General features: G+C 45.3%; 1 protein-coding gene across 1 annotated transcript in view; it reads left to right on the top strand.

Annotated features, from left to right (window-relative positions):
* The first annotated feature begins 10,640 nt into the window (after positions 1–10,640).
* Positions 10,641–13,509, top strand: part of DDX46 (DEAD-box helicase 46) — an 80,637-nt gene continuing 77,768 nt past the window's right edge. Inside the window, exon 1 of the mRNA XM_060171335.1 lies at positions 10,641–10,826. Within this exon, the coding sequence (XP_060027318.1) occupies positions 10,810–10,826 (17 nt within the window). The 5' untranslated portion in view covers positions 10,641–10,809. The remainder of the gene's footprint in view (positions 10,827–13,509) is intronic.

A 13,509-nucleotide genomic window follows, 5' to 3' on the forward strand; every position in this document is an offset into this window, starting at 1 on the left:
GGGAAACTGAACCTGGGACCTCAGAGCCTCAGGAATGGGAGTCTATTTGCACAAACATTATTCTCTCCCCAGCCCCGTCTAAGTGTGCTTAATAATACTAAAAGAAATAGTTTAGTGTTTGTAAAAAAAATTAAATTTAAATGTTTTTCTATTTTTTATTCATTTATTTCCTTTTTTTTTAATCAGTCAGATAGAGTGGAAAAATAAAACTCAACAACTCAGATACAGGAGTTGATTCCATGGATGTAGCATTGAAACCTCAAATATGTGGCCTCAAGTTCAATCCCCAACATCACCATGAGCCAGAGTTGAGCAATGCTCTGGTGAAAACCAACCAATCAAAAGCAAAACAAAACAAGACCCAGCTCAGCAAAAATAAATAATGGAAAATGTTTCAAGATTTTGAAATGTTTGTGGGATAAATGTAGATTAGTAAGAATGGCTGTTTGTAAGTGACATCTTGGCCCAATCTACCCAGTATGTTTCTAATCTGTTTATAAATATACATACATGCATCATTGTTAGCACTAAAAACAAGAGGTGATGAGTTACCCACCTCTGGGTCAATTAGAATGTAAATCTGCATTGGGGGAATTGGGCAGTAAAACAGGAGGTTAAGTGCACTTGGTGCAAAGCACAAGGACCGGCGTAAGGATCTGGGTTTGAGCCCCTGGCTCCCCACCCGAAGGGGAGTCACTTCATAGGCGGTGAAGCAGGTCTGCAGGTGTCTTTCTCTCCCCCTCTCTGTCTACTCTCTCCATTTCTCTCTGTCCTATCCAACAGCAACGACAATAATAAAACAAGGGCAACAAAAGAGAATAAATATTTAAAAATCTGCATTGGAAACTCAGGCACTTTGCTGAAAGTATTAGATTACAGTGGACTATATAGTCTTAACCTGGTTTTTCCATAGCAAAAAGTGCTGTTAACTGCCATAAGTAAATAGTGAGCATCAAAAGCCAGAATTACATTGATGTGTTTATTATTATTATTCACACTAAAGCACTGCCCTGATATCTATGATGTTCTGTTTGTCTTCATCTTTCTAGTTTCTTCTAAATAATTTTTAAAAATTATTTATTTACTTATTGGATAGAAACAGAAATTGAGCAGGGAGGAAGGGGAAGTTAGAGTGGGAAAGAGGCCAAGAGACACCTGCATCCCTGCTTCACCACTCAAGAGGCTTTCCCCCTGCAGGTGGGGACCAGGGGCTCCAACCTGGGTCCTTGTACACTGGCAAGTGTACACTTAGCTGGTGCACCACCACCTGGCCCCCCAAATAATTTTATTAGGGAAAGAGAATAAGAGTTTACAGTATAGGCATTGACACATGGGTACAGTTCCTCATCTCCCTGTTACAGCTGTCTGCATACCACCTCCAACTTAGGTCAAATTCTCTGCCGTCGTGCACTGGATACCCAACATTCTCTCTGCCCTTTTCTGTCCCCTCGTCCCCCAGAGTCCTTTGCTTTGATACAAAATAGATAATGTGTTCTCTTAAATGAGACTTAAGTGACTAATCTTGAAATGAGATAGTGGCTAGAGTGCTGTACTTGCAAGTGTGAGGGCCCAAGTCATGCTCTTTTGCTCCTTTATCTAATTTTTAAAAGAATTGAATCCCCAGCACCACCATAAACCAGAGTTGAGCAGTATTCTGGAGAATAAAAAAAAAAAAATCTTAAAGAGTTGGGCCTTCTACCATGAGGTACTGAGTTTAATGCCTGGTAATTTACTTGCGAGAGTGGTATTATTCTCTCATTCTTTCTCAAATATTTTAAAAATAAAAAAAAAAAAACACTTAAGAGCTGGCTTGAGTATCAGACTCTGGTTTGCAATTCCATTTTAATATTTGAAAAAATGTAATCTAGGACTACATTTATTTCCGGAGTCTCAGGTTTTCTTCCTATAACTTTTTTTTTTTGATATTTTTTTATTTCCTTTTGTTGCCCTTGTTTTGTTGTTGTAGTTATTATTGTTGTTGGTGGTGTCATTGTTGGATAGGACAGAGAGGAAGGGAAGACAGAGAGAAGGAGAGAAAGACACCTGCAGACCTGCTTCACCACCTGTGAAACAACTCCCCTGCAGGTGGGTGGTTGGCTTGAACCGGGATCCTTATACTGGTCCTTGCGCTTTGAGCCACTTGCATTTAACCCTCTGCCCAACTCCCTATAACATTTTTTTTTTTTTGCTTCCAAGGTTATCACTGGGGCTCAGTGCCTGCACTGTGAATTTACTGCCCCTGGAGGCCATTTTACCCATTTTTTGCCCTTGTTATTGTTCTGGTTGTTATTGCTGCTGTTGTTAGATAGGACCGAGAAATCTAGAGAAGAGGGGAAGACAGGAGGAAAGAAAGATAGACATCAGCAGACTTGCTTCACCACTTGTGAATCGACCCTGCCCCTGTAGAAGGAGAACCAGGGGCTTGAACAGGGATCCTTAAGCTGGTACTTGTGCTTCACCCCATGTGCACTTAATCCGCTGCTTTACTGCTCTGCCCTTCATGTTTTCTTTCTTTTTAAAATATACTTTATTGGGTGGAGGGTAGATAGCATAATGGTTATTATGCAAACAGATTCTCATGCCTGAGGCTCCCAAGTCCCAGGTTCAATCCCCTGCACCACCGTAAGCCAGAGCTGAACAGTGCTCTGGTTAAAAAATAAAATAAATACATATACATATACATATGTATGTATAAGTACACACACAAATATATATATAAGTATATTACTTGAAAGAGTACCAGGGCACTGTTCTGGTATATGTGATGCTGCAGGGATCAAACTCAGCACCACTGGGAGTCAGGCGGTAGCGCAGCAGTTTAAGTGAACGTGGCGCAAAGCACAAGGACCTCCTTAAGGATCCCGGTTCGAGCCCCAGGCTCCCCACCTGTAGGGGAGTCACTTCACAGACGGTGAAGCAGGTCTGCAAGTGTCTTTCTCTTCCCCCCTCTGTCTTCCCCTCCTCTCTCCATTTCTCTCTGTCCTATCCAACAACAACGGCATCAACAACAACAATAATAATAACTACAACAACATTGAAAAACAACAAGGGCAACAAAAGGAAAATTAATTTAAAAAATTTTTTTTAAGTTTTAAACTCAGCAACACATGTTTGACAGTCTAATGCTTTTTCCATTGTTCTGCCACCTGCCCCCTTAAGTTTTCTTAAAGAATTTGTGTATTGTGGTACAGGAGGTGGTGTTCTGTAAAACTAGATTGTAAAAATATGAGGTTCCAAGTTCAGTCCCTGGCATCACATGGACCAAAGGCATGCTCTAGTTCTCCTGTCTCTCATAAATGAATAAATATTTTTTAAAAATACATCTTTTGAGTATGCTTTAAAAAATTTATTCTGGGGTGCTGGCGGTAGCCCAGCGGGTTAAGCGCACATGGTGCAAAGCGCAATGACCAGTGTAAGGATCCCAATTTGAGCCCCCGGCTCCTCACCTGCAGGGGAGTTGCTTCACTGGCAGTGAAGCAGGTCTTCAGGTGTCTGTCTCTCCCCCTCTGTCTTCCCCTCCTCTCTCCATTTCTCTCTGTCCTGTCCAACAACAACAACATCAATAGTAACAATAACAATAACCATACTGATAAAACAACAGGGCCAACAAAGGGGGGGGGGATAGTCTCCAGGAGCAGTAGATTCACACTGAGCCCCAGCAATAACCCTAGAGGCAAAAAAAAAAAAAAATTCCAGGGAGTCAGGCGGTAGCACAGCAGGTTAAACACACATGGTGCAAAACGCAAGGTTCGAGCCCTTGGCTCCCCACCCGCAGGGGCTCATTTCACAGGCCGTGAAGTTGGTCTGCAGGTGTCTTTCTCTCCCTCTCTGTGTCTTCCCCTCCTCTCTCCATTTCTCTCTGTCCTATCCAACAACCTCGACATCAATAACTACAACAATAAAGAAGCAACAAGGGCAACAAAAGTGAATAAATAATAAATATATATAAATAAAAATTTTAAAAATCTATTCCAGAGACCGGGTGGAGGCACATTTAATAGAACACAAACATTACAATACACAAGGCCCTGAGTTCAAGCCCCTACTCCCCACCTGCTGTGAGGAAGCTTCATAAGTTGTGGAAGTGGTTCAAATTTCTCCCTCTATACCTTCCCTCTCAATTCTGTCTACCAAAAACAAGTATTAAATTGGGAGTCGGGCGGTAGCGTAGCAGGTTAAGCGCACTTGGCGCGAAGCTCAAGGACCTGCGTAAAGATTCCGGTTCGAGCCCCGGCTCCCCACCCGCAGGGGAGTCGCTTCACAGGCGGTAAAGCGGGTCTGCAGGTGTCTATCTTTCTCTCCCCCTCTCTGTCTTCCCCTCATCTCTCCATGTCTCTCTGTGCTATCCAATAACGACAAGATCAATAACTACAACAATAAAAAAACAAGGGCAACAACAGGGAAATAAAATATATAAAAATATTTAAAAAAAACAAAAGGGGAGTCGGCGGTAGCCTAGCGGGTTAAATGCAGGTGGCGTGAAGCTCAAGGACCGGCAAAAGGATCTCCTGGCTCCCCACCTGCAGGGGAGTCGCTTTACAAGGGGTGAAGCAGGTCTGCAGGTGTTTATCTTTCCTCCTCTCTGTCTTCCTCTCTCTCCATTTCTCTCTGTCCTATCCAACAACAATGACATCAATAGAAACAATAAAACAAGGGCAACAAAAGGGAATAAATAAATGTTTAAAAAAATTCAAAAAAAATCTTAAAAAAACAAACAAAAAAGGGAAATAGTACAGAGGCATGTAAAGTAAATATTAGATTCTTTTTTTTTTTCATTGTTGTTGTAGTTATTGTTGTTGCTATTGATATCACTGTTGTTAGATAGGACAGAGAGAAATGGAGAGAGGAGGGGAAGACAGAGAGGGGGAGAGAAAGAGAGACACCTGCAGACCTACTTCACCGCCTGTGAAGCGACTCCACTGCAGGTGGGGAGCCAGGGCCTCGAACCGGGATCCTTATGCCGGTCCTTACGCTTTGCACCATGTGTGCTTAACTCGCTGCGCTACCACCCGACTACCAAATATTAGATTCTTTTCCCAACTCTATTAAACAGCTCCAGAAAAAGAACGACATTTAGGTGTATTTTGTTAGGTAATTGTTATCAGTCTTGACTGTATTGAGCATCATCCGGAACTGCCAGGGAGGTGATTCATGGGTTAAAGCTTCTTTGTTTTTGTTTTCTGTAAGTATTTATTTCCTTTTTATTGTCCTTGTTTTTATGCCAGTCCTGGAGCTTGCGTCATGTGCGCTTAACCTGCTGTGCTACCGCCCAACTCCCAAAGCTTATTTGTGTACACATAAGCCGCTGGGTTTCCTCTCCATACTGCATATGACCAAGTGGTGCTCTGGTCTCTGTCTCTGTTATAAATCAACAAACTTGTTTTCTAATCACTTGGGAATCTTGCAATGTACAGGAAACACTCTAGGTGAATTCAGTCAGAATACTAGAATGTAGACATTTTTCTTTTTACATTTTTTTTTCATTTGCCTCCAGTGTTATCACTGGAGCTTGGTGTGGCTCTACGAATCCACTGCTCCTGGATGCCATTTCCCCCCATTTTTATTGGATAGGACAGAGAGGAATTGAGAGAGGAGGGGAAGGTAGGGAGAGAGAAAGTTACCTGCAGACCCGCTTCACCCCCTTACAGGTGGGGAGTTGGGGGCTTGAACCGGGATTTTTGCTGGGGTCCTTGTGCTTCATACTATGTGTGTTTAACCCATGTGCTTAACTGGTGCCCCACTGCCTGGCCCCCTTTTTTTTTTTTTTTTTTTTTTTTGAAATTTTGCCTGCTTTAATTGCTACTAGCCCAATCTTGAAAACGGAAACAATCACTTGCAATCTTCCATACAGTGTTGCTTGGAGTGCACTGTGCAGTCAGCAGGAAATTCTGGTTGAAGTAATGTTGTTTGTTTCCATCAAATTTCACGGTTCCACTGGTCACAACAAGAATGGTAGTTTGGGGAGTCGGGCGGTGGCGCAGTGGGTTAAGCGCACGTGGCGCAAAGCGCAGGGACCGGCTTAAGGATCCCGGTTCGAGCCCCCGGCTCCCCACCTGCATGGGAGTCGCTTCACGGGCGGTGAAGCAGGTCTGCAGGTGTCTATCTTTATCTCCTCTCTCTCTCTGTCTTCCCTTCCTCTCTCCATTTCTCTCTGTCCTATCCAACAACAAAGCAACGTCAACAATGGCAATAATAACCACAACGAGGCTGCAACAACTAGGGCAACAAAAAGGGGGAAAATGGCCTCCAGGAGCGGTGGATTCATGGTGCAGGCACCGAGCCCAGCAATTAAAAAAAAAAAAAAAAAGAATGGTAGTTTGGGCCTGAGTAGCTTGCTCGTGAACTGGCTGACAATCTAACATATTGACCTGGAACTCACTAGAAGGCAACATATCAAAAAAATTGGCCAGAGCATCCAATCCTGTCACAACATTTCCATTCCAAATTAAAGTAGCTTTGTCCAAATAGAGTCTGGTGAGTGCCTGTCTTCTTTTGTCCATTGTCTCATAGTAAATGTTGACAAATTCCTTAGCTGCACGACAAGCCTGATCTACATGAGTTTTTTTTTTTTTTTTTTTCCTCCTCCAGGGTTATTGCTGGGCTCGGTGCCTGCACCATGAATCCACCGCTCCATTTTTTCCCCCTTTTGTTGCCCTTGTTGTAGCTTTGCTGTGGCTATTATTATTGCCCTTGTTGACGCAATTCGTTGTTGGATAGGACAGAGAGAAATGGAGAGAGGAGGGGAAGACAGAGAAGGAGAGAGAAAGATAGACACCTGCAGACCTGCTCCACCGCCTGTGAAGCGACTCCCCTGCAGGTGGGGAGCCGGGGGCTCGAACCGGGATCCTTACGCCGGTCCCTGCGCTTTGCGCCACTTGCGCTTAACCCTCTGCGCCACCGCCCGGCCCCCCTACATGAGTTTTAAAATCCACTGCTGCGGCCATCAGAGAGCCCGAACTAGCCGATGCAGCTAGTGGCGGCGTCACTACTTCTTCAGGAATCCGGTTCCCTTGGCGTGAGTGATCACCTTGTGGACCATAATAATGGCTTCCACTGCCCTCGGGTTGGCGGTGCTGATCATGTTGCTGGTAGTGTCTTCCTCGATTTTCTTCAGACCAGTCTCTATGGTAGCTTCCCGTGCCTTCCATCTGCTTTTTCACCAATTCTCACTATTACCAATTCACACTAACTCTTAAGGCAGTAAAGCCACCGTACCTCCTCGGTCGCTCCCCTCACACCTCTTTTTTACATTTCTTGTACTTTTTTTTTATTGTTGTAGTTATTATTGATGTCATTATTGTTGGATAGGACAGAGAGAAATGGAGAGGGGAGGAGAAGACAGAGAGGGGGAGAGAAAGACAGACACCTGCAGACCTGCTTCACCGTCTGTGAAGGGACTCCCTGTAGGTGGGGAGCCATGGGTTTGAACCAGCATCCTTATGCCAGTCCTTGCGCTCTTTTTACATTTCTAAGACCATTGATGACTTAAAATTTCTCTAATCCATTTACTATCTCTTTGTATCTTTCCATCTGTATCATTAAAATGAACTAAAAATATATATAATTCTTAAAAATATTTATTTTCCCTTTTGTTGCCCTTGTTTTTTATTGTTGTTATTGACGTCATTGTTGTTGGATAGGACAGAGAGAAATGGAGAGAGGAGGGGAAGACAGAGAGGGGGAGAGAAAGATAGACACCTGCAGACCTGCTTCACCGCCTATGAAGCAACTCCCCTGCAGGTGGGGAGCTGGAGGTTCAAACTGGGATCCTTAAGCCGGTCCTTGCATTTTGCGCCACCTGTGCTTAACCTGCTGAGCTACCACCTGACTCCCAATTTGTAGTTATCTTACCTTTCTCATAAAAAGGGGGTGAGAGATAGCATAATGGTTATGAAAAAGACTTTCATGTGTGAAGCTATAAGTTCCTAGGTTCAATCCCAGTACCATGGTAACCCAAAGAGGAGCAGTGCTCTGATAATAATAATAATAAGAAGAAGAAGAAGAAGAAGAAAAAAGAGGAGAATTAGAAAAAATATGGCTATTTATTTTGACTCCCCGCCCCACTAAGAAACAGAGAAAAAGCCTTGTAGCACTGTTTCACCACTGGTGAGGCTTCCTCTTTACAGATGGAGACCAGGGACTTGAACCAAGGTCCTTGCACATGGCAACATGTGCACTCTACCAGCTTAAATTACTTTCATGTAAAGAAAGACCTATGGGTCCAGGTAGTGGCACACTATGTTGAGCACATATGCTACAATGAACAAAATCTTTTTTTTAAAATATTTTATTTATTTATTAATGAGAAAGATAGGGGAGAGAGAGAAAGAATCAGACATCACTCTGGTACATGTGCTGCCAGGGATTGAACGCTTGAGAGTCCAGTGCCCCAGCCACTGAGCCACCTCCTGGACCACCAATGTACAAAATCTTAAAGCCCCCAGTCCCACCCCACCTGCTGGAGGAAAACTTCACAAGCCGTGAAGCAGTGTTCCAGGTGTCCTTCCGTCTCTCTCCCTATTTCTCCACTCCCCCTCTTAATTTCCCTGCCCCTATCTAAATAAATGAAATATTAATAAAATAAATGACTTATTTTTAAAAAGTCAACAATCTTTCTTTCTTTCTCTCCTTAAAAGAAGACAGGGGCCAGGTGGTGGTGCACCTGGTTGACCACACATTACAATGTGCAAGGACCCAGATTCAAGCTCCTGGTCCCCATGTGCAGGGGGAAGATTCACAAGTGGTGAAGCAGGGCTGCAGGTGTCTGTCTCTCTCCCTTAAATTTTTTTATATTAGTTTTATTTGTTTTTTAGAGACAACTAGAAATGAGAGGGAAAGGGGAAATAAGAGGGAGAAAAACATCTGCAGCCTTGCTTCACCACTGGTGAAGCTTTCCCCCCTACAAGTGGGGACCAGGGGCTCGAACCTGGAACTTTGCACATTGGGATCTTGCACGCTATAACATGTGCGCTCAACTAATTATACCACCACCCGGTCCCTCTCTCTCCCTGTCTCCCATTTCTTCTATATATTTTGGCTCTTTCTATCCATAAATAAATAAAAAGATGTTGATAATAACAATAATAATAAATTAAAAAGAGAGAGTAGGGGCCCGGGCAGTAGCGCAGCGGGTTAAGTGCACACGGTGCGAAGTGCAAGGACTGATCTATGGATCTTGGTTCGAGGCCCTGGCGCCCTACCTGTAGGGGGGTCACTTCACAAATGAAGCAGGTCTGCAGGTGTCTATCTTTCTCTCCTCCTCTGTCTTCCCGTCCTCTCTCTATTTCTCTCTGTCTTATCTAACAACAACGACAGTGACAATAATAACAATGATAAACAACAAGGGCAACAAATAAAAATACTTTTAAAAGGACTTTTAAATTTTTATTTATTTTTATTTATTCCCTTTTGTTGCCCTTGTTTTATTGTTGTAGTTATTATTGTTGTTCTTATTAATGTCGTTGTTGTTAGGACAAAACAAATGGATAGGACAGAGAGAAATGGAGGAGGGGAAGACAGACAGGGGGAGAGAAAGATAGACACCTGCAGACCTGCTTCACCTTCAGGTGGGGAGCCAGTGGCTTGAACCGGGATTCTGGTCCTTGCGCTTTGCGCCACCTGCGCTTAACCCACTGCGCTACCACCAGACTCCCTAAAGGGACTTTTTTAATGAGAAAGTAGTAAAGAGGGGAACCAGACATCACTCTACTATCTGAACTGCCTGCGATTTAGAACCTCATGCTTGAGAGTCCAACACTCAGTCCACTGCACCACTTCCCATACTAATAAAGTGAAGTCTGGGATTAAATCAGCTTGTGTTTTTATTAGTGTCTACAATCAACCAACCCTACCCCCTCGCTAAATAAACTCTCTGAGATCTAGCACATCCTCGTCACGAAGCAGAGTTCATGAATGAATAAATGTGTATTAAGATTTTTTGCGGGTAGTGTGGCGGTAGCGCAGCGGGTTAAGCCCACGAGGCGCAGAGTGTTAATGGACCGGCGTAAGGATCCCGGTTCGAGCCCCCGGCTCCCCACTTGCAGAGGAGTCGCTTCACAGGCGGTGAAGCAGGTCTGCAGGTGTCTAGCTTTCTCTCCCCCTCTCTGTCTTCCCCTCCTCTCTCCATTTCTCTCTGTCCTATCCAACAACAACGACATCAATAACAACAACTACAAAAATAAATCAACAAGGGCAACAAAAGGGAATAAATAAAACAAATATTTAAAAAAGAAAAGTTAAAAAAATTTTTTTTGCAATTTCATTCGACGCAGGTAAAGGATTTGCACTCTTGTCTATCAGTGGCCCTTGCTACAGACAGACTATGACCCACATAGTCAACGACTGCCACCTCTCCAGATTCAAAGGAGGTCTCGAAACTTTACATCAGGCTCAACCTGACGCTGTTGACTGGCTACGGAAGAAGGGCAAACGCTAGAAGAAGAAGAAGTGGCCCTTGCAGGCAAGAACCTGGCGAGGCTGAGGCGCTGCCCTGCACCACACCAGTAACTGGGAGTTTCTTCCCCAGTCCAGAGCTTGGTAAACGAGGTCGAGACAGCTTTCCGGCTCGCGGCGCTGTGTAGCCTCCCGCCCGGAGGCGGCGCTGTCACGAGGGATCCGCTTCCGCCGCACTTTCTCCTTCCGCTCGCCGCCGGCGCCAGCACGTCCTGCTTTCGTTGTTGGATGGCGGACTCTGGGGTGGCTGCTTCGTGCTAGTCCTCTCCTCGCTGGGCGAGCCGACGGCGACGCGCGTGTATCCATTGTCAGCTGCTTCCGCGAAGCGTCCGGGAACGTTGTCCTGCAGCCGGCAGCATGGGCCGGGAGTCGCGGTGAGACGGCGTGTGGAGCGGACCCGCGGCTTGCCGCGGCTGGGGGGAGAGGCGGGAGCGGAGGTGACCGCGGGCCCGGCCAGACCTGGCGCGGCCCCACGTGCGGCCAGAGCTGCCCGCGGCCCCCGGGGGTTGGGGCTCGACGCCGGCAGAGACCGCCCGCCCGCCGGCCCCGAGCGGGGCCTGACTCTCCCGTGCCGCCGCCACCCGGCCGGATGCCCAGCGCCGGCCGCCCGGTCCCGCCGCTCCGCTCAGTCCCGGTCTGCGGCGCTCGCAGCTGAGTCTCCAGCGCTTCCCGCTGTAGCGTGGCCCGGGCCCCAGCACCCGCTTCTTTGTGCGTGTAGCATGGCCCCGGGTCGGGTAGAAAATGCGTGTGGACAAACATTTTGCTTCCTTTCTTTTTTAAAAAGAATTATTTTTTTTTATCGGCGAGAAGTAGAGACACAGTGGGAAAAGAGAGACACCAGAGCACTAGGCGGCGGTTCTGGCTTGGGGTGGTGCTGGGGATTGAAGCTGGGAGCTTGGAGCCGCAGGCATGAAAGTCCTTTTGCAGGACTAACTCTCTTATTCTCTCTCTCCCCCTCCCTCCCTCCCCAGCCCGACAGACATGTTTTCATGGCTCACATCACTGTAGTTGTGACTAGGCACTCGCAATTAAAGTGGACTTTCTGGGCCGAGTGGTGGCGCACCTGGTTGAGTGCACACGTTGCAGTGCACAAGGAGGTTCGAGCCCCCGGTCCCCACCTGCAGGGGGAAAGCTTCACGAGTGGTGAAGCAGGGCTGCAGTTGTCTCAATCCCCCTTTGTTGTCCCCTTCCCTCTCCATTTCTGGCTGTCTCTATATAATAAATATATGGGATATGGAGATTGGGTGGTGGGAATTGTGTGGAGTTGTACCGCTCCTACCCTATGGTTTTGTTAATTTCTCCTTTCTTAAATAAATAAAATAAATAAATAGCATGCACAGAACATAATAAATACTCAGAAAAATATTTTTTAAAAAAGATTAAAAAATAAATAAAAATAACTAGGTGTGGTCCGGGAGGTGGCGCAGTGGTTAAGGAACTAGACTCTCAGGTATGAGGTCCTGAGTTCAGTCCCCGGCAGCACATGTACCAGAGTGATGTCTGGCTTTCTTTTTCTCCTCCTATCTTTCTCATTAGTAAAATAAATAAAATATTTAAAAAAGAAATAACTAGGTGGGGAGTCGGACGGTAGCGCAGCGGGTTAAGTGCACATGGCGCAAAGTGCAAGGACCGGTGTAAGAATCCCGGTTGGAACCCCCCCCCCCCCACAGGGGAGTCGCTTCACAAGCGGTGAAGCAGGTCTGCAGGTGTCTCTCTTTCTCTCCCCTCTCTGTCTTCCCCTCCTCCATTTCTCTCTGTCCTATCCAACAACGAACGACAACAACAGTAATAACCACAACAAGGCTACAAGGGCAACAAAAGGGGAAAAAAAAATGGCCTCCAGGAGTAGTGGTTTCATGGTGCAGGCACTGAGCCCCAGCAATAACCCTGGAGGCAAAAAAAAATAATAACTAGGTGACAAAAAAATGGACTTTCTGTTGTGAATGGATTTCAGATTTATTGGTTATTGTGCATTCCATACTTTTGGAAACTGGCCTGGGAGACCCCCCCCCCCCCCCCAGAACTGATAGCTTCAAAATATTTTTGCGAAACTGTTTGGGAAATTGAGGTTTTTTTTCTTTTTCTTTTATTGTACAGATGACGTCTTTAGCAGGGACTGAAAGGCCTTTATATATGAAGAGTTGTGAGGTGTTTTAAGTGTTAAGAGTTCTTTATTGTAATATAATAAAAGCTCGGAATATAAGGGTAGAGCTTGATGGAGTGATATGATAAGGGTGTAAGCACCTCCTGGATAGATAATATCTCCATAATTATAGAAAGTAACTGCTCTCTGTCTGTCTCTCTCTCTTCTGGTATGACCATTATGCTGTCTCTGCAGCCCACAAATTTGAGTTTCTAAATACTGAATTTTAGGTGTTTGAAGGATACTTAACTAAACTCAATACCTATCCACCTTACCGAGTATTTTTGCTTTAAGTAATTATATATTTCTTGAGCCCTGGGCTCACATTTCATTTACCCACAGAACATCTCGGATATTTGGTATCCTATTTCCTACCTTCATCCTAAAGCTTTTCATCCCTTCAGATTCTCATCTTAGGAAATATGACTTCATCTTTCTGCTCAGTGTGGCCAGTACTATTTCCCCCCCACATCTGCCCTTGCTGACCTTTGTTGCTCTGCCCTTAAGATCCAGGATAGTAATAATAATAATTACTATTATTATTATTTTCCTCCAGGGTTATTGCTGGCGTTCGGTGCCTGCACTACGAACCTAATGCTCATGGAGGCTATTTTTTCCCTTTTGTTGCCCTTGTTATCGTTCTTGGATAGGACAGAGAAATCGAGAGAGAGAGGGGAAGAGAAAGACACCTGCAGACCTGTTTTACCGCTTGTGAAGTAACTCCCCTGCAGGTGGGGAGCCGGGTGTTCAAACTGGGATTCTCACGCCAGTCCTTGCGATTTGGGCCATATGTGCTTAACCTGCTGCGCTACCACCCGGCCCCCAATAATTATTTTTAGTCATGTTTTTATTTGTTATTGGATAGAGACAGAAAAGTTGAGAGGAAAGGAGGAGGTAGAGGGGAAAAGACTGAG

This window comes from Erinaceus europaeus, chromosome 2 (assembly GCF_950295315.1).
Source record: "Erinaceus europaeus chromosome 2, mEriEur2.1, whole genome shotgun sequence".
Classification (NCBI taxonomy): Eukaryota; Metazoa; Chordata; class Mammalia; order Eulipotyphla; family Erinaceidae; genus Erinaceus; species Erinaceus europaeus.